The following is a 26,442-nucleotide window of genomic DNA, read 5'->3' on the forward strand; positions in this document are numbered from 1 at the left end:
CAGTTTGGAAAGATCTGCTCTCTGGACGACCATTGGGCTAAACATGTCATCCATATGTAGAGCACACAGACTGGATCTACTCAACTGTTACCATGTAGTGGTCCCCCAGGATGTGTCACACAATGTCCTTCCAGTTATAAATGCAGAAGGGATGAAATAGCTTGGAAACAATCTACTTCTGTGATTATTGTTACTCTGAATTATAAATGACCCCAAAGCCAGAGCTATTCACTGCATTCACTCTTCATACCAGCACTCAAAAGGCAGAGCACTGCTTTTAAGAAATACGATTTTAGAGAACAAAAGAGGAAGCAAGCTCTATGAAAATTTAGTTAAATGTAAATGTGTTAAATGGTACATGAACTAGTCAGGTTTTCATGATTTATCAGTTTTAAACTTCAAAGGCTCTGGTTAGGTTGCATTTTTAAAACTAATGAGTTTATCACAGCCAGTGGGGAAAAATGGTTCAAGTATATCAGCTGTAAATTGGTACAAAGCACTAAAAGGGACATTAGCCTCTAATCAGATTCTAACAGTTCATTAAACCTGCCTTTCCTCCATGGCGCTTTGTCTTCCCCGCTCCTCCTGCCTGTGCCTCCTGCACTAGCCAGCCTCGTCCCTTGGTTCAGGCGGGTAAGACCTCCTCAGGGACACGAAGCAATATCAGCTCATCCTTCTTTGTCTATGAGCTAAACAGCCTAAGGGATGCTTGATGATGGTATATTCCTGATCTTGCTGTAAAACTCAACTGTGCTGCGTATAAATCAAGAAGGGAGAGGGACCTCTCTGCTTACAGAATAGGCGCTGGGAGAGCCAGGAATGCCAGGGTGGCTCCTGCTCTTGCTCCACCCCTAACCACATCCAAACCGCTGGAGCTCAGTGACACCCGAGATCCGCTTCTGATAAGTAAACAGTGCACCGCCCTTGCTGGGAAGAGGGATGTAAAGCCTGGAACAAGTTCAGCTAGCTGTTTTGTGGCATCGGAGTCCCTCCTGCTCTTTCCCTACCTCATGCCTCGAATGCTGAATAAAGATCAAGGTGCACAAAACAAACGGCTGCGAAGACATAGGAAGGACTTTTTTTTTTTTTCTTCTTCTTCCTGTTGTGTCAAGCTTAAACTACAGTAGATATCCAGCGGTAGCATAACATGGACTGGGGACATCTCAACAGCTTGACTCATCTTCATTCACACGTTTGAATGCAGAGGTGTTCTGAAAATTACTTGTTTGATCTGAAATTTTATAACTTAAGTGTTTAGAGCTTTTTATGAACTATCTCAATCTACTTTTTAAGGAAAAAAAAAAAAAAGATTGCAGTTGCATTTGCTTTGCTGTTGCATTCGCTTATCAGCTTTCCCATCAAGTTCCTGCCTGCCCTGTAGTATCAAACCACAGCTCTGTGTGCTGTAATACATGGGGTTCAAAGTGAGGGCGAATGGGATTGCAAGCAGGTCATTTGCTCTGTCTGTGGCACCGTGTTGGAGCATGGTCGTATCAGTTTCCCTGCTTTTCAGCATGTTATTTAAATTACAACAAAGGAATATGCAAAAATAAACACTTGCTGCAATATTTATATCCCCAAAAATGAAGATCCTGGGATGAGGTGGATTAATTGGAAAAAAAGAAAATGTTTAAAGTAATGTAAATTTTTAAAACATGTTTTGGAAGCTCCATTAGGACAGGCTATTTTTCTTAAAATTCCCCTGAAGCAGCCATGGTAAGAAGCTGGGCTATGAGCATATTCCTTATAAATAACAGCACCATGCAGCACTGAACAGATCTGCTGCCCGTGAAACACAGGGGAAGTGTTTTTTCCATTACAATATGTCTATTGAGGACTACTAGGTAACGCTTAGAGCAGAGGTGAGTTTCCAGTCTTAAGTGCTGCCTTCCAAAGGGGGCTGCAGATAAGCGACTCATTCACAGCCACTTACTTATAAGTGATACCTGCTGTAGTTTAGCAATTTGAAAAACAGCTGTGACATCTTCGTATTTCTGTACAGCTGACCAAGGTGTCTGGATTCATAAGGTCAGATTCTAGCTTGAGGGATAAAATGTCTTTTATTCTTTCCGTGTTTTCCAAACTGAATGGCAACTGAAGGGGCTAGCTTTCAAACACTGGCCTTGAGCCTTGGTTGGAATAGAAAATTGACTCAGGTGGGAGGTAGTGTTTGAATTGAAGGCACAAGAGGTTGTTTTGCATGTCTGTGTAAACTGCTCCAGCAACAGTGGGATTATACATTCAGAGCAGGGATGTTGATTCAGGGAAGCACAATTCTGCAAATCTCACTTCACATTGAAGCTCTCAGCATATGTTGCCCATTACTGCAAGGACAACACATGTTTTTAACATGCTTTTTTATTTCTTTTGTGTCAGAGTGCATGGGGATTTTCACTGACAAACACTGATAACTTTACAAGATAATGAATGATATAAAAATCTGAGGTGGTGTTGATGTGTGTTAATTTATGGGGTGTGTGTGTACAGGCCTTCACTATAACATCTGAATTCAAATGTATGCTTTCTCTAGGTAATAGAGAAGTACAAATGTTTTGACTGAAATCAGATATACCTAAGTATGCTGCCAAAAACCAGTATCTATTTGACATCACTGCTCTCCTTTCCAGGTCTAAAGCAAGGAATTTATATATGTGCACCTACGTGATTAATTTCAAATTAAAAAGTACTAATTGGAGATGATTTTCCCTTGTTGCTTACAAAGACTTAGTTGTCTTTTAAGGATAACTGAAAGTATAATTTACTATTTTAACAGTAGTAGTAACTTGGTAGCTACTCCTTGAAATTAGTATTACCTCTTCATTAACTTCATTTCCACTAAAAGAAACTTATTTCTGCAATATAGTAGAACTAAACCAGTGTTTTCATCATTTTTTTGATTAACCTTGTCCTTTTTTGCCTTAGGATATCAGCGCCTTTGAGAACAGAATGTTAATGCTTGATGGGATGCCGGCAGTCAGAGTCAAAACAGAGCTGCTGGAATCCGAGCAAGGGGTAAGCAGAGATTTCTGTGCGACCTTGCTCTGCAGCACACTGGTGGCCCTTCCTGAGCTTCTCTTTGGTTAGCTGTCCTTCCTGTTGTATTGTCATTTTCTTTTCTATGTTTTTGTTCATTTCTGCTGTTTTGGAGCTCGTTTTCCTGGGAGACGTACCAGTGAGCATCTAGTCTCATCTGCCAGGAGCACAAATAACTCTGTGGAAGACTTACTGAAGTTATCTGGGATAGCCGAGATACTGTTGGTGTAATTTTACAATTACAAAAAGGTGCGGTTTAGAGAAACAGGAAAGAAGAAGGGATTACAGTAAAGAGGTGGAATTCTTATGTCTGAGAAGCCCACACATATCTTTGCTATTTTGCCTTTTTGGGATATTTGCCTTACTGTGATTGTTTCATCCTTTATATGCTTGTCCTACTCCATTTTCTGTTTCTGCAAACCTGCTTTCTTTCTGGTGGAATATACTTGTTTATCATTATGATAAGAAGGCTAAAGGTGGTTTAAGCTGATATCACGTCAACTGCTGAATACAAGACAGAGATCATGAATAGGATTTTGAATTTTTTGCAGAACAAGTGTTTGACATTGGAGTGGTAGATTTTAGGAAAATGGAAGAATATGTTTTTTGATGTATTAAGGGTATTTTCTTAGTTGTATAGTAATAATTACATCAGGGATTGTAGATTACTATGAGGGCACCTGTGTTTAATGGATTTTGTGTTATCATGAATCTTTATTTCCTTGTGTGCATCTTAACATTAACCCAAAGAATCCAAGCAACGTTACTGCTCTGAAGACGCATGCCCTTAACAAGCAGAGAACATAACAGAAGCAGCATCACTTGCCATGTAGGGACAGGCTTTTGCCTCCTTCTGTTGGTGTTTTTTCCTTCCTGCTAATTTCTCAATTATTTAATTGAGAATTTAAATGATATGGAAGAGAGGGAATTAACTTTCAGGATGACTTAATGTGAAAGACTTGCAAGGAGATATCAGCTATTCAGGATGTTTTTGAGGCTTTAAGCTTGAGAGAAAAAAACCTTGACATTTGATGGAGTGTTTGCTCATCTTTTGCCTTCTCAACAGCAAGTACCCTCAGAAAATACTCCAATACAGCATAGTTTTAGGGAACATAAAAGTCGGACTATTGTATGAGCCACAATGATGCATAGACAGATCCATCAGAGGTGATTTTTAATACCTTCTGTACGCTTTGCATTAGGTCTTTATATGTAGCAAAAACCTTTCGTTATATTGTTCAGAAGACAAATGTTTTATTGGTATTTGCCTTTGTCTAGTTTAAAATAAATTCTATGCATGATGCATATTGCTGGGACCTTTATGAAGAATGCTTCCTTTAGCAAAGTGTGATTTGATTCTGAAGACCTATTTGGTGTCTTAGGAACTGGAAGGAAATGAACGATTTATATATTTTTTTTTTAATTTCCTTAGGGTTTTTTTAATAAAATTTTTACGGACTTCTGTGTAAGCAGAAAATGATGTAATCTTTTTCTTTTCCAGCGACTGAGCCATTGGACAAAGAGCTTGGTTTGATTTGGGATTTTATGTGCTTTGGTACTAATTAAGTAGTGTCTGGTCAAGAGTCTCTGGCACCTTTATGACTCTTCATTAGGGAACAATCAATAAATACAGAATGAATTCTCCAGTTCACTAACAGAGGAGCTAGCCATTAGGATGGCAGTTTTCCAGCAAACAGCTTAAACTCTAAAGAGAAAGGTGGTTGAAACAGATGTTTAGCATGTGCTTCAGAGACTGTTTTGAATATGTAGATGTTGGTAGACATAACAGGGACAAGTGTTTGAAGGATGTGATTACCGAAAACAGCCAATGGAGCTGTTTGAGAAGATGAATATTATAACTGGGAAGCATGGAGTGGGAACTAAAGTGTGATCCAAGTAGTATGAATTTGAAATTACGATGTCTGTGGTGTTACAGTACCCAGAGTCCCTAGAGTTGCACCTCCATTGCAGTGTATGCATATGCAGAGAGATGTGATTTCTACTTTGAAAATTCGCAAACTAAGACAGCATTCTGAGTCTCCTGAAGGTAGTGGCCAAAGCTTCATCACTTAGGATGCTGAACACCAGGCAAGACTGGGCAAACTTTTCCAAAACCCCTAAGAAGACAGCTGGATTTTTTTGCTGTTCCTGCTTGGTATCTGCTATTGGCTCTAGGTTTGCTGCAAGGGCAAAAGACATGGTTTAAGGGTTATGAAAAGAAAGTTTTGTCTGTGGTTAGGGGATCCTTCAGGCTGTGTCAGTTGTGGAGGAGTGAAACCAACAGTCGGGAGCACCAGTGGCCATCAACCAGGGTGGTGAGTGCTGAGTGATCAGACCAGAGAGCACTGAGTTGCCATGCCTCGCTAATGAGGCTTTGGAGAAGCTGGGATATTATCATCTGATCTTATGTCTGAGAAGGGGTGTGGGACCACTTTGAATTGTCTGCTGTTAAGTCTGAGCCCATGTTTTAAATAAACATCATCTTGATTTTAAGACCGATCATGGTGAAGAACCTCCCACAACTGTGCTAGTGGATACCTGTTTTTGTTGTGAAAGCATGCACCTGATTTTTAATCTGAATTTATCTAATATCAGCTTCTAGCCCTTTCCAGTGGCAGCAGAAAAATCCCCTCGTGGTGCTGTGTGACGATCTCGTACAGCCAGGCCCCGAAAGGGCTAAGCAGTGCACCAGTTCTTTCGAGCTTGTGACTAGGGTAGAGGTGGGCAGGACTTAGGAGCTACAGCCTGCATTGATGCAGTGAAGACAAACTGTTACCAACCCAGGTTTAAAAGACACTGAGTTCAAGCTAGATGATTGTGGGAGCATGGGATTTAAGCAGCCCATAAAGGAGACATGCCTTATGAGATATAGGTTAGTAGGCAAGTATGGAACAAAGAAGTATTTACAAGGGAAATGGATTTACTCTTTGCTTTGGAAGAAGTTAAAACAGTTCTGCTTTGTTTTATTGTCACCAATTTAGAATAGTTTAATGATTTTTAGAAGGCCATCAGCATTAGCAAGAATAGATGCTTATTTTTCCAGTGCACTACTGTCCTTAATTTTGCACAGGAAATTTAATGCAGTCTATTGTTCAAGGCTTCAAGAAGACACAGTGCTGCTTTAATGACTTTATCACAAATGAAAAAAAAGACATTACATAAAAGATATCGCATTGCCCTTTAACAAGGCTTCGTTATTATCTCCCCTACTGTGGAACAGGAGCTAGCATTGCTAATAAATTGGTAGAATTACTTTAGAAATGTGAATTTGCTTATCATTTAATATCCTCCAGTGACCTACAGCTTTAGATCTTTTGGTCTGCAGTAAAATTTTTTGTATGTCAGTAACCAGCTTCAGAGAAGGATGTGAAGAAGGTGGTCCCTCCCCATGTAGGTGGGGTACTTCAGCAGGAAAAAATATTCATTCTTTGGCTGAGTCAATTGAAAAGTAATACTCCTCACTATAAAAATGTGCAGAGACTGGATTAATTTAAATGGTAATACAGACTGGGCAGTGAATTTGTGAGCTGATGGCTACTATCAAGAAGTTAGGAGGGACAGTGTTGACTGACTTCAGTGTGAAGTCTGAAAGTCTTGCTGGTCATTGCAGGATGTGGCCCAGTTTCTAAAACTGGTAAATGTGTCTGACTTAGACACATGAAGTTACACATTCTCAGGTATTTGCAGAGTTGGGCCATAAGCTTTTGTTAAAAGGAGATATGAATGTGGGACTTATGTCCACAATTGATCTTCAAATACAGAGAATAATGAACCTCTAATTTTCATCAGATTCAATCTAATTTTTTCTTTCCAGATCTACAGTCTCATCCATTCCTATGCCTGTATTTTGCCCCCTCAAATCATTATTTGAAGATTCTATATTCTGAATTAATTTCCTAATTCTGCTTGATCCATCTCTGTTCCCATGCCTTATAATGGCTGAATTATGAGAAGAATGACTACAATGACAAAACCCTTTAACAAGCCAATATTGTTCTCCGTGTCTTTCGTCTCCAGCCAAATTATCTTGCTGTCTTGCGTCTGAAGAATGCTGTCCGTGCTTATGTTGTTATATACATAAATGTATTCTACATCAGCCTGGGTCATAGTGACAGAAATCTGTTTCATTTTCAAAGATTTCCAAAAATACCTATTGAAATTCAGTTGAGAGTAGTCTCAATAGCAAAGCTTGAACCTTGTCTATATGGGGAACTGTTTCATGTTGATTCATTCAGCTTATGTATATTCTTTGTATTATTAGAAGAAAAAGCAGTTCTAGTATTTGCTGTTGTAATTTATGAATCTCTGCTTCATTGAATTTCTTTTCTGAATTACTTCATGTTTAGAACAACTGCTTTGGGGAAACAAATGTCATAGGGACAGTGCACATGTAACAATCTGTTCTGCAAAGAAACTAGCCCTTCTTAGTTTCTGTTGGTTTTCTTCATCTTGCAATAGATGATACTCGAGGAGTGTTATTGAGGTGTTAGAAACACAGCTGATACAATTCATTAGTTGCTTTACAGTGCCATAAATATATGGCATTCTTCAGAAGGAGATCAAGATCTGATCACAAAGACCAGTAAGGACATAACCTACAGGGCATGGTGCAAAGTCATGGTGCAAAGTGAGACGTACCTAAGGAGATACAGCTGTATTCCCTAAGCACTGCTGAAGGATATGCTTGCAACCCAGAAAGGTGCACCACAGCTACATTAGTTGAATTAATTAAGCCAAGTGGAGCACCAGAAGCTGATAAGTACTGTGGGTGCTGTTTCATGTTGAAGCTCGCGTGAACAATAAAAGGTAGCCAGCTCCTACAACTTTGCTCTCAACCTGACATTCCTGCTGTATCCATTGCCAGTGGCTGAATGACATTGGGGAGAGTTGAGTCAACCGATCGCTGATCCAAGAAAACCCAACCCAGCAGGAGAAAGGGAATGGCTGTATACATCCTGCAGTGACGCTGTTAGGAAATCTTCTGGGTATCTTCTATCCTATGGAGAGGGGAAGGGTGGGAGGAAGATTGTGGGTGCTGCTTTTGACAAAGGCCTGTGGTTAGAGCTGGTTAACTGTATCTGAAACTACATCCTGAGACACCTTTACTGCTTCTGGGATGCAAACTATCTGCTTTGGGCATGTCTCTGCACTGCTGCCTTGCCAGATACTGAGTATTTACAGTGTTGCACATGTTCCTTACTCCTTTTGAAGTCAGCCCTCATAGAGAATAGAGAGCTAAGAGGTTTTTACGCCATGGTTGTAGATGTGGTTTATTTATTTGGGATTGTTTTCCCCAGGGATCAGACATAAAAATGCAATAGAAAGGTAATAGATTTAAGACTAATAGGAAATGATAGCTTAACCAGCTCAGTCAGCACACACTCACTGTCACGCTTGCCAGGCAGTCTTTTTGCCAAGTTAACTGAGTTTACAGATAGAAAATGCAGGTGGGGTTGTAAGATATATGATGCTGTCTGAAATTCTCAGTAAGAGAAGGATCCTAGATCCTCTGAGACTTAATTTACTGACCTCTGTTTGCCATTGCTTTTCTTTCCTAGGCAGTTAAGTTGGCTGTTATAGAGCACTGCAGGGAATGTACTCCTTACTCTGTCTGGTATCATTTGTTGTATGTGTGGTAGGGAGATTTTCCGTTGTGGGTGAAGACTTCATTGCACTGGGTACTACATAAGTAAAGGGTGGTCCTGGATATCTTGGCTTAATTATTCAGAAGTTGTGTTTACACACTGTTTTAATGGGCATCTTCAGATAATAATGATCATATCCATTAGGAAGGTAGTAGCAAGTCTAGAAGGAGTGAAGCAGAGGAAGATCTCTGCTCCAAGCAGCTTTTGTTTAGCTAACAGTGCCATACCAGAAAGAGGTTTCCCATATCTATAATGATAGAAGGGCAGCAAAAAGATGATTTCACTTACTAAAAGATTAGATTTTATGAGAATGGATTTGGTAGAGGAGAAGCATAGTATTTTATCTGCAAGACTGGAAAGAGTTTCAAAGAGAATGTGTGTTATTACCCAGAAATTAGCATAATTTAATATCGTTATAATTCTGTAGAAAAATCATAGTTACACAATATGTCTTGTGTTAAATACATGAATTGGTAAGTTTTGTGTGTTTATATGGGCTGAAAAATAATGCTAGATTTGGGAGAGGGAAAGTCAAGCCTTTGATTTGAGCGTAGTGCTGAAGTGCATTGTGAGATTACAGTTTGGTTGCCTTCTGTCCCCAGTCAATTATTTCGTGAGCTCACCTTGAAGTCAGTCCACTTTTTTGATGATGTATGACCTCTCAGCTTGCTTTGCTACCAGAGCTTATGATGGGAATCTCATGGAAGATTTATTCAGCTGAGGAGCTCTAGCCATAAAGAAAAACAAGCATGGTACATACAAGTTGTATATCTGTCAATTACTGTGTGTTTCTAAATCCATGTTTTGGGTTGAAAATTGGTTGTTCTATAGAGATGTGAAAGGTCAACATTTCCTTTACTGCATTAAAAAATAGTTGAAAATATTAAAAAAAGTGTAAGAAAAATTTCTAATATCTACACTTATGTCATTCTCCCTGATAACCCCAGTTCCGATGAATTTTGTGTGTTTCTTTTGGGAATCCAGTATCCACAGCTTAACTATAATTTTGTCTAGTTTGCAATCCTGATTGAGGAACCAGCAAGGTATTGATTTTTGCTCTTTGCATCCTGCCAAAAAGGTATTAACACTACAGTCATAGGAGCACAGAGCATGCCGTATATCAGCTGTATACAACACTGCAGTCTAAAATCCTATTGCACTTCTGCATTGAAACTCAACACAGGTCTCTGTGTCACAGTGCAATGCAATTCTAAGATACAGTAATGTGAGTTTTAGACTTCATGCAAAACAGTTATTGGCATCTAAAAAGCAGTTACTCTTCTGATCTGCTGACTTACCTGTTAGGGCATCTGAAGTTTAATCCAGGTTGCAACTGTAGTGAAATTCAGTACGTTCCAAGCAAATGTAGTCCCTCTGCTCCTATGGAGAAACTGATGAAGGTGAGCTAGGTAATCCTGCTTTTATTAACAAGAAAGCTACCTTGAATTACCTCACATTTACCTCTTGTCTGTGATTATGTGTATAGATGGGTAGTGCAGACCTGCTGATACACAGTAACTTCTTCATGGTTCAGAGTTCCTTATTTAAAATGTTTTCCATTGAAACGTCTCAATGAAATACTTGTGAATCACAAAATCTTTAAATTATTTTGCTAGGAGAAAAGTTAATCATAACATGTCATCTTGTTCTACTCACTGGTGAGTTTAATGGATTTTTATTTTTTTTTAGATGCTCATTAGAGTAGTCAGTTCATTATGATGGTCTGTATTTTGTTGAACGGGGCATGTTGGTATGTTCAGAATGGAAGAGAAATGGAAGTGACTGGGCTCTCATCCTTTCCCTTTGTTTTGGCTCAGAGTGAAGTCAAATCTTTCTGTGTTCCTGGTTTTCGTCTGAATAATTGCTATACTTTATTTCTTTAAGGACACTGAGATACTTGAAGTGAGAATTACTGTCTAAGTGTGTGTTGTTATTATTATTATATACTGGCTAGCTTAAGAAAAAATAAGCATAAGCGAATATAACTTAATAATTTACAGTATCACAGAACACTTCAGCAGTGTGAGACAAATGCCACTATGTTATGATAGTACCAAAATTATTTTAATCTTTGTTGTTTGTTATGAGAAGGGATTACTTCTGTTTTCACTTGTTTGTTGATGGCCTCTTAACTCTTCTTTTTCAGGTTGCCTTATAAATAGTCTTTTTAATGTATATTTTACTCTTCTTCTGTATCCTGCTGGGAAGTACCGAGAGTGCTCTATATTTTTTAGCATTATTGGCTTTTTTCCTTATTTCTCCCTGTGGAGATGAGCCCTGACATAAATTACTTTAAGGATCCTGTTTTCTTGATATTTTCTTTATTTTTATTTTTTGTAAAATTCCCTTTCTTCATACCATCCCCCTTTGTTTCACACTGGGCAGATGAGTATTTAATAAATGGTTACTTAAGGGGCATCTGCTTTCACAGTCATCCTTTTATAAATGTTGTTATTGCTTGGTTGCATCACTTAAACACGCTAGAATATCATAAGAATCACAGGCAAAAAAGCCAACAGCAACAAAAGTTCATCCTCCCCTGCCTGCACAGGTTGCTGCCCATGCTTGGCATTGCCCAAGGATGGAGTCCAGGCAGATGAGGACATCGAGGCCTGTGGCAGCTCCACACAGGACACCCCTGTGATGGAGCCCCAGCTAGTTGGGGTGGGCAGGGAGCAAGGGGCTGGCAGAGGAGGAGAGGCTCTGGGTATGCAATAGAGGGAGAACCGCAGGTCTTCTCGAGTGAGGCTTGTTCACAGAAAGGCTCATGTCAGATCAGCCTCCCCAGCCCTGTGTCCTCTAGATGCCTCCACAGACCTTCTTCCTTGGGGTGACACCAGCCACGTGGGTGTCACCTGCATCCCACCTCCTTAGGCTGCTCTGATGGCATTTGTAGCCTATTTCCTACTTTCGTAATTTACACTAGAGATCAATATTGATATCAAGGCACCGACTTTGATCTTCATCTGTGATGCTGTGTGTGGAGCTTATGTCATTGTGGTAGGTGAGTTACTGGAAATTCCCTAGCAGTTGTGTCAGTTTGTCCTTGGAAGACAGCAGCATCACCATCTCCTATCTGGGTTATGGATAAGCTCAGTTATGTTTTTAATATTGTAGGTGCCCTTTCATGACATTTGCCACTTTCTTTAATAGCTTTTTGCCAGATAGATGGTTTGGATACAGCCTGGTTGTATTCTGGCTTGGTAGTTCTCAAGTACTGGGTGCCTGGTGGCTCTGAATGTTTTCTTGTCCTCTTTGCTGGATTTCTCTGGTGGTTTTGCTCTTTTAATGCTGAACAGCAGCTGTTTTTGAATAGGAAGGTATAAACTGATAAAAGACCAACTGTGGATTTCTGTTTTGCATTGTGGAACAGGGAATTCTTGGTGAGGAGGGACAACTGAGGTAGGAAAGGCATGATTGGGTACCATTAGTGTAACCAAATGCTTCACCCTGGGTGCATCCATGCTGACTGTTGCCAGGCACCTTCTCCTCCTTCACGGTGCCCAGACTATCTGTTCCCAGAGGACTCGCTCTGTGATTTTTCCGTGGACCAAAGAGAAGCCGACTGGTCTGCAGTGTCCCAGATCACCCTTCTGGACTTCTCTGAAGAGAAGTGCTCCATTTGCTTTCTAGTCATCAGGGATCTCCCATGGTCTCCAGGACCTTTGAAGCATGGCAGAGGAGGGTGCTGCAAGGATGTCATCCAGCTGTCCCAATGTCTGTGCATGCAGGCACGTGGGTCCCATGGACTTGTTGGTAATCGCCAGGATTTGGTCCTCATTCATGACGGGTAGTTCTTCGCATTGGACTCTGTCTCTAAGCATGAAGGCTGTGCTGGTGAAGGCAGTGGTGCAGAGAAGGCAGTGGAGTACCTTGGCCTTACTGATGTTGACTGTCAATAACTTACCCACCCTCATTCTGCTACCTTGTCCAGCATTTTACTGCTGATGTAGTGGTAGAAGTTCTTGTTGCCTCTGATATTCCCTGCAAGTCTGAACTCCACCTGAGCTTTGGCTTTCCTGATACCACTCCTGTGTGCCTGTGCGATATTTCTGTGTTCATCCCTTGTAGCCTGTCCCTGCTTGCTTCTCCTGCTCTATATACTGCCTTTTTGCACTGGAGCTCTATCATGTGTTCCATGTCTGCCAAACTGGTCTCCTGATAGTTCTTCCTTTTCTGAGTTGTGGGATGCCCTGGTTTTGAATTTTGATGTTGTCCTTAAAGATCTTCCAGTTTTTCTGTGCTCTTTAGCCCTTTTAGAGCTACCGCCCATGGGATCCCACTTAGTTTCCTGAAAACTTCTGCTCTTCTATAGTCGAGGGTCTAGATCAATCTGGACTAGGTTTCTATTACTGTCTTTCTTTGCTCACTCTCATCAGGGTCTCAAACTCCATTACTTAAAGGTCATCACACCAAAGCTGTCACTGATTACGACAGCTCCAACCTGTTCTTCCTTCCACACAAACAGTGGTCGTTTTGGTTTTGACCATGTGGGACTTTACGAGAACACCAGAGCGACCACTGTGGATCACATGAAAGGTGGTTCTTACCCATACAATGGCAGCTCATAGCATGTGCCTAGAGAAAGTGCAAGCAAAAAGCAAGCATACAGCAATACTACTCTGGTACACTCTCCAGTGTCTGTCAGTGTTCAGACTGGAAGCCGCGTGAACAGATTCTGACCTTTGGTATTGCAAGTTGTCACTGCTCTGAGCTCCACAGAGAATTTCCTGATAACCAGAGGTTGTGGTGTTGGTTTTGACCTGCAAAACCTTAAAATATCTTGCACCTGCCTGCTGCCATCCTGAGACTACAATAAGAGCTTAAGATTTAATGATATAGATGGCAGTGGCAAAGAGAGCATTTCCTGTGATAGACTCTTGATTTATTTTCCCATTAGTCTTAGCAGAACAGAGTTGTGGATTTTTAGGGAGTCCGTGGGATGAGGTTTCTGGGGAGGGCAGAAGCTGTGGTCTTCAGAACATAGTGACATGCAAAAGATTTTTACTCCTTTGGCTACTGGATATTGTGGAACAATGCTGTGTAAAAACTTCACAGGACTATAAACCTTATGTTTAATAGGGTACTTAAGGTTTGTATACAAATATGTTGTTCTATTGTTGAATAAAAAGCAGATAAAGCACTAACATCATTAACAGCTTTCAACAAAAAAAGCCCCCCCGTGGAAGTAGTAGTGGTCTGGGCTGTGATTTTTATGGTAGAATACTGGTCTGGGAATTCTTCTGTGGTTGTGCCAGTTCAGACATGTGCAGGGATGTGCTCTAAACCAGAAAAAGAGGGGAAAAAAGCTAGAACACCTTAAAGAGTTTTTCTCTCTAAATTTAGGTTATTTCACAGATTCAGGTTAGGGGGAGTAGGTATAAACTGATTACAGTGTTAGATCTGCAACATCCACAGTTCTGTGTGGTCTACAAGTTGAAACATGCTGTTAAAACCTGGCACGGAAAACGTTATTGATTTCAGGATAGAAAACTTCAAAAAGAGCGGATAGAAATAGAAGCCAAAACTATTCCAGTTGGTTTTTGAATAGTGTTCATTTTCACAGGATAAACTAAAAAAATCCAGAGTGGAAAGGTAAGTATTACTTACCTCTGCTCTTGGAAAACAATTCATAGTTTGACTTATTGAAGCTTGAGTTTGCTTCCTTTGTTACTATACTTGTTAGTTTTCGTGAATGGATTTAGGCTGAATAGCTTGTCTAAAACATGAAATACACTTAATTTTTTTTCCTGAATAACCATTCAGAGTATTGATGGGATAAAGTGGTAATTTAAGACAGCTGTTAGCATAAAATAAATACGCATGTTGTTAGTATTGAATACACAAACATTAATTTTTTCCTGGTTTAAAATTCCATAAATGCTTCTAGCCTACCCATGAGTACTACTTGAGTTTCATTCCACTTTCACTGCCTAGATTGGGACCTTCCTGTTGTCAGGAAAGGATCAAATATTTATTAAAGGATGAACAATAAAATAGCTGTCTTATCTAGAAATTTGTTAGCTTTAAATGGATTGTGCAGAAACACTTGCAGCTTCCCATAAATCGATATTTGCAAGTTCCTGCCTGCAAACCCCAAGTTAAAAAGAAATAAATGGTGCTCAAAATAAACTAAATCCAAGTCACATATGTGGAGTATGAGGTACTTGATCCATGGTGGAAAGCGTGATGTGGGCTTGATCTTGAAAGGTACTGAATATTCAGCATCCAGCAGAGAATGTAAATATCTGCTTAGTTTTTAAGAATAGGAGTTCTGTTGCCTACTCATGGCACTGGCTTGGGGCCAGGATACCATGCAGGAACCTTAAATCTGTAAAACCTTCTACCATAATTTCTAGAACCATTGAGGTGTATAAAAATCTTTAAAATATTTGGAAGAAATCAACTAGATTAAATTTCCTCGCTTTTTAAGGCAGAGTAATGTATTACATGTCAAGTATGATGGTTGTTCTTAATTTTGTTTTAACTCTACTATTAAACTAATCCATTTCCAGTACATCCTACAGCAAGAGATGTTTTTGTGAAGAAGTGAATTTTAAATATTCCTTATGGACTAATTTTGTTCCTATCAAATGGAGGGATGCTGTGAAGTGTGTATGAGACAAGGTTTATTGTTGATTGTCTACCTTGATTTTTTTATTATGTTCCTTGGTTCTATTCTAGAACCATATAACTTCTAAAAAGATACATGTTTTTTGTTGTTATCCAGTAGTTAATGGTGAGTGCAAATTACATCAGCCATTGGAGTGCATGCTATGCTAAAATAACTTTCTATTTAAAAATTTTGCATGTAGTATCATTAGATGGATTTGCCCTACTCATTTTAAAATAAGGAAAAATATTTTTCTCCCAAACCGTAATTTGTTTCATCTAAAAGATGTGTGACATAGATCAGTAACTGAGCCCTGACCACTTCTCATGTACATTTAGGAGCTGGGCTTTACATTGAGCATGTGTTCCTGAACTGCAGCTCAGTCCCCAGCTCCACTGCAGAATGTGTTCGCCAGAGAACAAGAGGACTGTGCACACCTATGGATGCCAAATGCAATTTAATTAATCGCCTGTGTGAAGGAGTTTGGGTATGGCAGTAATGGGATGAAAGGATGAAGAGGGACTGGTGATGCTCGCAGTCCTTGGGAGCTGAAAGGAGGCACAAGGATAGAAATTCAGGGTGGGAATATGTTGCCCTGCCAACCAGTTTCTCTAACGGGAGGAAACTGGTAATGAATAACTGCTGAGTGGGAATTTTAAGAGAAAAATATGCCCTGTGAAAAAACAAAAGGTTATATTTTTGATAATTGACCTTCACCCCACCCCTATGAAACCCTGCACTGGCAGTCTCTCTTGTTGGAGCTTCCTGCTGTCCTGTACCAGACCCTGCTGTGCCCATCTGCCGAGCCTGGGGAGTGCTGGCCTGCAGTGTGGTGATGGGTGCCATTGCCGAGCCCGCAGCCACAGGCTGACCGCAGCCCTGCGTGGATCCTTCCTCCAGCAGCTGTGAAAGTCAGTTGAGGGTTTCACAAGTCTGTCTTCCCTAATAACTGTTTTGAGTCTTTCCTTTAAATCACTGACTAGCATATTTACTTTTTGTTTTCTTTGTCTCTTCTAACACAGTGTGAAAATGCTGAGGAGAACAACTTCTAGCACTGGCATTTCTTACAAATAATTTACTTACAAATTTACTTAAAAAATTATTTCTAAACCCTGATTAGCTGGGTGTCCTGAAAGTTGGACGTGTGCTATTTGCATTTTGTCTGCAGCTCTGTAAAACCTTCTGACTTAAAAAAAGGAGGAAAAAAAGCTTCACTGAGCTTTTTGGTTTTATCTGAAATGCTGAATTTTTGTTTTACTCATGCATTGCAGCAGGAATTAACAATGCAAGGCAGTTGCATTGCTTTACCTCCATTGCCCTTAAAGTTGTGCTTTTGGTCATGCCATGTGGATGAAACATGCGGTTTAGGATTTGCCGTGCAGTTTGCAAGTGCTAAAGAACTGAACAAGGCAGGCATCTTGACTCCAGCAAAGGACAGTTAAGTGACATTATATGAAATAACAGAGCTGCACGACAGCACAGCGTGCCCTGGTTAGGATGATATGGAGATTTCCCTGCAACCCTGTTTTTCTGATGGAATCTGCTGCTGTTTTGTTTTGTTTTTAAAGCTGTGTTTCTGAGCATGCAGGATCGCGTGTGCAAGAGGACGGCAGTTTTCAATCACCGTGGAGAGCTATGTCTGCAACTCATCCTTTCTAGTCCCTGTGTAGTCTTTGCTTTTCTGGTAGTGGAGTACATCCACCTTTTGAGCCACACAAGGACTTACAAGATCAAGGCCTTTCTTTATGAAGGCAATGTATCTGCATGCTAGAAATCTTGGGAGCCTGTCATAAAAAAAAAAAAAAAAAAAAAAGGTGCAGTGACACAGATCTGTTAAGATTTATTGCATCATTATCTCACATGAAACAGTAAGATCGTCCTGGCATGACTGAGCAAAAACAATGGTGTGAGAGTATCATTATTTATGTTGACGCCCTGCTGATTGCCCCTAGACATTTCCGTGAGCCAAGGCATCCTCAGCAGTGAGGTATTTTGTTTCACATAGTTTGAAAGATAGTAATTTGAAGGAGGGAAGCTTGATCTACGTCATGTTTCCTTCTTCAGTATATTCCATAGATGGGATGTGTTCATCTGTGCGTTAGTGAGACTCTGTAAGTGGGAACAGTTTCTCCTCCTGGCTTCTGTTTGCTCCTATAAAACCTGACAGAAAAGCCCCTGAGCAGATGACTTGCAAGTTTACACTGAAGAAACATAAAGTCCAATACCTCTCCTTACAGACCTGGAGGAAAAACAAACTGCACACAATATATTCCCTATCTTCTGAGTGTGACAGACCAGCAGTTACTGATGTCTGCAGAAACAACAGGAGACTGCACAGCTCAAGCTCAGGATACAACCCATGACATAACTCTATTTGGTCTAAAGTCATAGGACTAGTTTTTGGGGAGCGTTATTAATGAGTAATAATACAGTGTTAATGTAATATTAATATGTATGCTGAGAAAGGAACTTGAAGTGAATAAGCCCCCCATTTTTGTATGAGGAGCTTCATAATCTGGAAGTGATGCACCAAACATGAAATTGCCATGTTTTAACTTGGATAGAGCCTGGTGCTAGTGGAATGGCTTAAAAAGGAAGGCTAATAGCAGGAGATCATTGATCAGATCAGCTTTTAAAAAACAGTGATCAATATGGATTATACTATTATTTGTTAGACGTTGTTACTGTTTCATTAGAGCATAAAAGTTTTGAAGCATTTGCAGCATCTGGGGTTTTCAGTATGAGCTTCATTGTGCATAAGACTGTTCCCATTTTGCATTTCTTGTTCTCAGAGTTTTGTTTATCTGTAGCACAGTAGTGTATTTATATAGCTGTTTCTTAAAATTCACTTATCAATTTGCTCTAGGCAAAAAGTGCCTAAACTGAAGCCTTCAAAAAAAACCCCTCTTCATATAAGATACAGATAAATGTATTCATTATGGTCCAGCTTCAGTTAAAGGCTCAGTCTAATTTTGAATTCAGAGTGTGTCTCCTCCCAAGTACATCATTTAGTTCACTGCTACCCGCCACTTCAGGCCTGACCTTGAGGAAGTAGAACTTCTCATCATTCTCATAAACTCGGGAAGGGGCGGGGGGGGGGGGGGGGGGGGGAGATTGGGCTCTGCTGGGCCAAGGAAAACACTCTTGTCACGACTGCCCTGAACATCTTAATCTGGTCAGATTTTAGCTGGAGAACCTTATCTGAGTTCAGTTGTCAGGGAAGAATGTATGGAAGAGAGTTTATCTGGGCTAACCAGCCTCTAAGTCAGTAAAGAATTCACAGATGGAAAACAACTGCTTCCATTGCACCCTGATAAGAACAAGAAGTCTGTGCCTTTTGCAAAACACAGGTATCTGTTTTGTTGCTCTTTTTGGGGGCATGAACTGAATGCTGGACTAGATGATGTTCAAATGAACTTTGTGTCCCTAATAGGAAAAATTAACTTTACATCTAATAAGTGTGGTCTCATCTTTACCGTGTTGTACTGACCCCTGTGTTGTTTCCTCAGTCTAAAAATAAAAATGTGCTCAAAATCTACGCATCAACCCTGTGTATTTGACTTCACTTCTTAAATCCAAGTGCAGCTCTTGTCTTTTAATACTTCTGCCCCAGAATAAATGTTCTGTAGATCTGTTACCCTGGTTGATGCCTTGGGTGGCTTCAGTGGCAAGGCAGCTGTTGAAGCCGTTCATAGCCTCATTGGGAAGCAGTGGGGCAATTGGCAAGGGAGTACCTTGGTCTTCAGAATTGTTGCCATGTGGTAACTGATGGACCCCCAGCCACTGGAAAAGCCTCACCTTCTACCTGTGGAAGCTGAGAGGTGTGAGCCTTGACCTTGTTGCTGCAAGCTCAGGGTAACTGGGGAAAATTATAAACCTATATTGAAGGAAGAAACTGTTCCTTTATTTCATATGTCATTTACCAAACCACCTCTTTCGTGGTTTTGTTATTGGGAACGTGACAGCGTAGATGCTTCACAACCTGTTCATTAGATTTCTATCCAAAGGGTATTTGACTGAGTATGTGGCATGACATTTTCAGTGGTAATATCCACAAAGGAGCTAAGTTGACACTTAACAAAAAACCAATCCGAAACCTTCGTTATGTGGGCATGTGGTGAAACATACTGTGCATTACAGCAATTTATGGTTTAAGTCTGGTTGTGTGGAGTGAGGTGGTAGTGGTAGTGGGCTGATTTATTCAGAACCACTGTAACCACCGTGGTGGGTAGAGCCAAGGGTCCATTTGGCCACACACACCAGCAGGGTCTCCAGCAGGTGAGGAGAACAGGGAAGGTGGAAAAGGTCTGTGTTGTGTGATCTTTCCTTGGACATAACTTCAATCATTCAGCAGTTTTTAGGTGATTTTAAGCCCATTGCTATACTTGGACCATTGTGTTTAATAACCACTAATGAACTCTTCCCAATGAAACTGTTTAATCCACCTTTTAACTTGTTTATGCTTGTGGTCTCCAGAATACCTGTGGCAATGTGGTGGTAAATGTAGATGTTACATGAAAGGCTGCTTATTTTCAGTTATATTATGGCTGTTGTCTGCCAACTGCACTTGTTCTTATGTTGTGAGGAACAGTTTCCATGTAAATCAGGATTTTGATGTTTATCATAGGACTTCAGTCATCATTTTCCAAAACCAAAGTGTATTATCTGCTTTATATATCCTTGAATGTTCATTTCGTAGATTATCCTTGTAGACTTTTTGTATTTTTTTTCAGTGCTATCATACATTTTTAAATAACAGATGCAGGATTCTTCTTCAGTAAGTTAGGTATTTAAATGTTAAATAGCAGTGTCTGAGCTAATCATCCTTTGCCTCTAGGACAGGCAAGACAAATTATCCTTTGGCCCCCTGATTTTTCTCCACTGGGTAGAATGGGTGCATGGATGACTAGCACAGATTAAGGTGTCAAATATGCGTCTGAAGCTCGAGGAGGTGAGTCCCACGGGGGGAATCAGAGCTATATGGTATGCATTGGATTTGTTCAGTTGCGCAGTGGCTTCTTGTGTTTTGGTCCCTCCCTGCATATTCTTCATGTGTGATAACATGCCCAAACATGGTTGAACTGATGTTCTCAGACAAGTGTTCGCAGTAGCTTCGAGGTCTCTTGAGGCATTTGTGTTGTCATTCATTATATATGTGAGACAGATTTACAATGAGTTTTCATGCTTTAGGTTGTGGTTGGCTTAAAACAAAAATGTTACCTAACCCCCCCAGCCCCTGACCAAAAAAGGAAGGCTGATTTAATCAAAGTCCCCAATGTAAGTGAAGTTCATTCTTGAAAGATAGGAGGTCTTTACCACTTTGCCCATGTGTTACACATCTTAGTCCGTAACCTGGCATCTTCTTTAAGGAAATGGCTTGTTTCCCAAGAGAACTACTGTAATATAACCCATTACCACCAGAACAGCTACATTTACATGCGTGGCCAGTTTACAGGTCATCATTGTATATGCACAGTAAGGGATAGTTTTCCCACAGGAATTACGTGTTATTGCCTTGTCACTCAGTATTGCAAGTTTGTTCTGCAGGTCTTCGTAGATGGAGATCTGATATATTTAATATAAGAAGAGTCTCTGAAATGTGACTTAAAAAACCGGAAGTGCCATATGTTAAGTGTTCTTTAAAGGCCCAAGAGTACCACATACTAAATAACATGACCTTTTGTGGCAATCTCTTGATTTAATTAGCATCGGTCTTCTCACTTATGCAACTGCTGTATGTCAAGTGGCAAGTTCCCTCTCGGCATTGCGCCGCTGAGTGCAAAGTCCTCTTGCCTAGGAAAAGACACTCTCTTTGTGCACATAGTGCTTTGGCTGCTACCCACTTCCGTTTTTTCATTGATTCAGGGTTTGACTAGTTGGAAACTATATTTTAAAACATTTTCTTGTCTATGATTACTCTGAATAATAAAAAAAAATCTCACAAATCACAGGATTATATGTTTTATATATGGAAAGTGCTAGTGAGATTATTGGTTATTTCTTTAAATATGTGCACTGTTCTTGGCACATACATTGTTTGTGAAGCCAGTAATGCTACCAGAGATCATTTGCTGTATAGTTAAATGCTGCTAGATTGTTTGTCATTATCTCGTTGTTCTTAATTGGAACTGTATTGAACTTAGGATCTGCAGAGATCTTAGTTTTTCTCTTTTAATTAAAAAAAAAATACTACTTTTCCTGACCTGCTTATTGTGCCTGCTTGTTCATCAGGGATCATTTGTATGTAATGATCCTTAAATTAAGCCTTATGATTGACTTTCCACTGTTGTTCAGCTGTTTGTCTTTAACTTCTTCAGCTTCTGAAGTGTAGAGGATGCTCAGTGCCTATATCCGTCATCCTCTTTTTCTTCCACGCACAGTTTATCATTGGCATTATTGCCCCATCTGCTTTGGGTCCCTTTAGTTTGGTGGGTGTGTTTTTCACATCCATGGAGCCTCACCCCTGTGGCACTTTGATGTGGGGGAGGATTTCCAAAGAGGAAGGCTGGCAGGACAAGTAGCACAGATCTCCTGTGCCCTGCCAGGAACAGAAGTGGAGCTCATGGAGGCATAGAGTCCTCTACGCTGCAGGGTCTCAGCTTCCCACAGTGTTGAGGCCTGGCTGGTGGGTCTGTACAGCAGTGGGGAATTCAGTAAGCCTTGAACTTGGTTTGTGTCTTCTATGACATGAATAAGAAAGCTTTAATATTACTTAAAGTAGCTGAGTGGCATCTTCCAAATGAAATAGAGCATTGAGCAGTCATTGGTGACAGCAGAATAACAAGTATGACCTGTTGTCTCATTCACTGATGGCCATTTATCATGAGTGCTGAATGGAGAGATTTGCACAAATGGTAGTGTGCAGTCACGTAAATTAACACATGGGAAAACATTTTAGGGACAGTGGCACAACAGAGTCATCCCTGTGTGGTCCTGCTGATTCCAGTGGTATTACTGACAGAAGAAGGACTTCTGAATGTGACTTGATTATACAGGACTTCAACAACTCTGGGGGATGTCAATGTCCCTTTTGTGTTGCCCTCAGCTCCCCGCTTCATTTCATCGTCCCTGTACCATGGCATAAGCCTGTCCTGCTGCCAGCATGCAGAATCCTCCCACCTTGTCATCTTGGCTGCACGATGTTGACCCCAACCTCATTCCCCATCACCAACAGAAGTGTTTCTAGTGCATTGGATTGAGAAACGGATATACAATAAAAACAAATCATTTTTGGGGAGGAAGAGATTATTTTCAACCCTCCAGTTCCCTGGTGCTGCTGTGCGAATCCCAGTGGCAGCATGAGCGAGGAGGAAAGCTGGGGGCAGGAGGGAGGTGGAATTGCTGCTTCTCGTAACATCAGGGTTTAATGTCAGTTTACACTGACCTTGGGATGGTGGTGTAGTGCAAATGCTGCTCTCGGTTAGAAAGATCAAGGTGCCGAGTTAATTCCTTAGTTGTGCTGCCTGTTTGATACTGGTGGTGGCTAGGCCACTTCTTGTTGTATGAAGATATTCAGCCTGCAAGGCCTGTTTGCAAGTTTTTATAATTTTACTGTTTGGTAAAACCATATCCCTTTGCTTACTAAGAGTCAGTTTTTTCATGGGAGGTAATAAGATCAAGCAGAAACAGAATAAAGATTGAAAGAAAGATGTAAGGAAGAAGAGGAAAAACTCGGCTTTTATTATGAAAATAGATGTTTTTAATTGTTGACTGAACTTCATGTTACTTCTGAGCAACAAACACAGATTTTCAGGGGTCCATGGGCAGATTTCTGTGAACTTTGAGTCAGCAGTTCAAAAATAGATCCTAAACTGCTGTTGACAGTCTGGGCAGCCTGATAATTTTTTTTTTTTTTTTCATTTTACAGTTATAAGGTATTAGGAAAAATATAGAAAAAAACTTTTATAGAAAATAATTTTGTTATGATGTTCTTTATCTGAAAAACTCCACTTACAGCCTTTTCACTAACAGATGCAATTCATATTAGGGTAAACACCAGCAGCCTTAGCTTTGTATTTCCTGGCATTCTCTTCAAGTCTGTTTTTTGTGAGTTTCATGTTATGTCATTTGGTTCCTGCTTAAGAGGTTGCCTCTACTTCTTTGGACAGCAATCTTAATGATCATCTTCAAAAGTATATCATCAAATACCTGTTGAAAAAATTTAATGTTGCAATTCAAGCCACTAGGGAAAACTTCTGATTGATTTTCTGTTTAAAGTTATTGACGGTATGAAATATTGTCAGAGTAAGGAACATTTTCAATTATGTCCTATTTAATTTTAGAGAAGCAGTCAGAATGTCATAGTTAATTATGAAAAATCTAATTTTCAAGCTTAGATCCCTCACTCTGCTCGAGACCAATGGTTCATATCTTAGCAGAGGTTAATTTCTTTCTTCATTTATATGAAATAAGTAAATTGAATACCATACACTTGTCTGTGTGGGTGTGTTTTGGATGAGATCTTAAAAACTGAGATCCTGTTTATTCTGTGTGGGTGTTAAAGATCTCACTGTTATGCTATATGCTGTTTGCAAGTCGCTTAATACCTTCTACCCTTTGAGATGACTACATTTCAGCAGTGTTATGTGTACATAGTTGCAAAATGTTTTGGGGTCCTTCAAAGTGAAAGGTCCTCCATGTGAGAGTGTCTGTTGCACACATTTATTGTGCCTATCGCTATAGCGTTCTACACTATTTGTTAGTGTTGTTTATGGTATTTGTAATTATTACTGCATTAATCAGTCTCAAAAAGTAATCCTCTATTTAATATTTTGAGCTGGCACAACTTAAGTTTCATCCAGACTTTTACAATGATACAAAAAATACTTAGTTGTGAATTGCTTGCTAGCCTTCAGAAAGTGCAGTGGTGGTTGTGGTGCTTCAGTTTCTTGCTGAGAGCCCTGACTTACCCAGTTACCGGTGGAAGATGAAAATATTCAGGACCTTGTAGAATAAAATCCGTGCAACATCAGTCAAGTATTCAGTTTGGAAGTCCAGGAATTTACCCCTTTCTGTAGCATTTGTGACTCCTTGTTCTTTGAAATCCCTCAGTCAGACGTATTATCATTTATAATAATCCGATTGGGGTGAGTTAGTCCATAATTTGTACTAATACCCAAAGAAAAGCATAATAATAGGTTAATATGGAGGTAATGTGTGGAGCTAAAGACAGCTTGGCCTGAAGATATTTCCATGGCAACAGAAAGGTCCCTACAGATGTCTTCCTTCTAAACTTGATGCTGTTTATTAAAGGCTGTCTGTAGTACAATCTGTAATTATCATTAGGTAAAGAAAGGTTGTGAACGTGGGTGGACTGCTTGGCTGACTGATTTGTTTAGCACAGCTTTGAAATACAGTTACAAAAGAATATTAAAAACCTGAGATCATTTAGCAGTTTCTCTCTGCAGGTAAGCTGAGACTTAATTTGAGACTGTTGGCTAATAAGAGTGAAGTATCCGAAGAACAGTATGGGGAGGATAAGGAGAAATGTTTTTAAACTCTTTTGGCACAATGACTATTAAAGATAAAAGAACATCAAAAGCATGCTAGACAAATTAAAAAATGCAGAGCTACAGATAGTAAGGGACGTAATGCACAGTAAAATAAGGTTTTGTAAATAGCAAAAAGCTTCTGTAAGTAGAGGGAGACAAAGGAAACTGTAAGATTTATCTAAAGGAGAAGATGAGAAAATAATGGATGACAGAAGAAGCTGGAATATGGATCGACCTTTCTTGCTTCTGTCTTTACGAAGAAGGTTAATTGGGATCAGCTGCTTAGCACGGTTGAAACTAACAGCAAGGTGGTAGGAACACATGGCAGAAAAAGGAAAGAACATGTTAAAGAACACTTTCATGAGTTAGATGCGTTCATGTTTGTAAGCTTAGGGTGATGTTTATTATCCAAGCAACTAATTGAAGCAGTTTTGAATCTGTGAGCAATTACCATGTAAAAACCGTAAAGGACAGGTGAGATCCTGTAAGAGGGCACACAGAGAGTATGTTCTTAAACAGAGAAAGAAGGAAGGTCTTGGAGTTGCAGACTGGTCAACCAAATTTGGTACCATGAACGATGCTCAAACGCAAAACTCTTCAAAAGCAAGTGGCCATAATAAGTGTAAACTGGAAGCTTTAAGACAGTTTTGTAATAGAGCACATAGGCTTTAAGTCTCCCAGTTACAGTACTGAGAACAAAAACAAGTGTAATGATGGAATATAGCGAGCTTGTGAAATGAATTTTATGAAATGATTCCTTGAGAGATTGATTTGGTGACACTGAAGCTCAGCTAGGATGGAGGAACAGTCCAAGTGTTCCTTCTCAACTTTGAGTGAGGCTTTGGTTAGAGTCACATATGCCATCTCAGAAACAATCTGAAGATTTACACTGTATGTAAGATGATTACTGTGTGGATGACTGCAAACATACACAGGCATGCTATGTGGATGACCACAAACACACAGAATAAATGGTGATGGTAGGCTGTCCGGCAGAAGGATTTATCTAGTGGGGTTATCAATTTGTGGATGGTAGATTGCAGTTGAACAGAACCACGGGATCACAGGGTGGCTGGGGCAGGCAGGTGCTTCTGGAAATTGTCTGGTCCAACCCTCTGGTCAAGTAGGGCCATCCAGAGCAGGGTGCTCAAGGCTATATCCTGTCCATGTTTGCGTATCTCCAAGGATGGAGGCTCTGCAGCCTCTCTCGGCATCTTGTTCCAGTGTTTGACCATACTCACAATACAGAAGTTTTCTTTTATGTTTAAAAGGACTTTTCTGTATTTTCATTTGTGCCATTGCTTCTTGGCTGTTTGCTGGTCACCACTGAGAAGGATCCAGCTTCATCTTCTCTCTCCCATCAGGTATTTATTATAAACACGGATAAGATCCCCACACCTTCTCTTCCTGTGGCTAAACAAAGCCTGTAAACTTCAAGCTGGACTGCAGGCACTGTAGAAGACCAGATTAAGATCAGGAAACTGGAGGTGAGATCCAGAATTGTTACGAGGAATATCAGTACAGAAAAGTGACAAATAATTTTAGAATGGAAAATCAAGTTGTTAAATGCATAGCATGAAATAACTGTATAGAAGTAGTATTGATGGATAAACATTTGTTTAGTCTAGAAAGGAGAAAAAGGGATAGCATTCAAATTTTT

General features: G+C 40.1%; 1 protein-coding gene across 7 annotated transcripts in view; it reads left to right on the forward strand.

The window, feature by feature from the left end:
* The window catches only part of KLF12 (KLF transcription factor 12), a 248,325-nt gene that overhangs the window by 95,628 nt on the left and 126,255 nt on the right, over positions 1 to 26,442 (forward strand). For 5 of the 7 annotated variants that reach the window (XM_074815525.1, XM_074815528.1, XM_074815526.1 and 2 more), the window contains one exon: positions 2,923 to 3,012. The exons of the other annotated variants lie outside the window; for them this stretch is intronic. In XM_074815525.1, the coding sequence (XP_074671626.1) occupies positions 2,923 to 3,012 (90 nt within the window). The remainder of the gene's footprint in view (positions 1 to 2,922; positions 3,013 to 26,442) is intronic. 7 annotated transcript variants of the gene reach the window in all.

The sequence above is a fragment of the Strix aluco genome, chromosome 2 (assembly GCF_031877795.1).
Source record: "Strix aluco isolate bStrAlu1 chromosome 2, bStrAlu1.hap1, whole genome shotgun sequence".
Taxonomy (NCBI): Eukaryota; Metazoa; Chordata; class Aves; order Strigiformes; family Strigidae; genus Strix; species Strix aluco.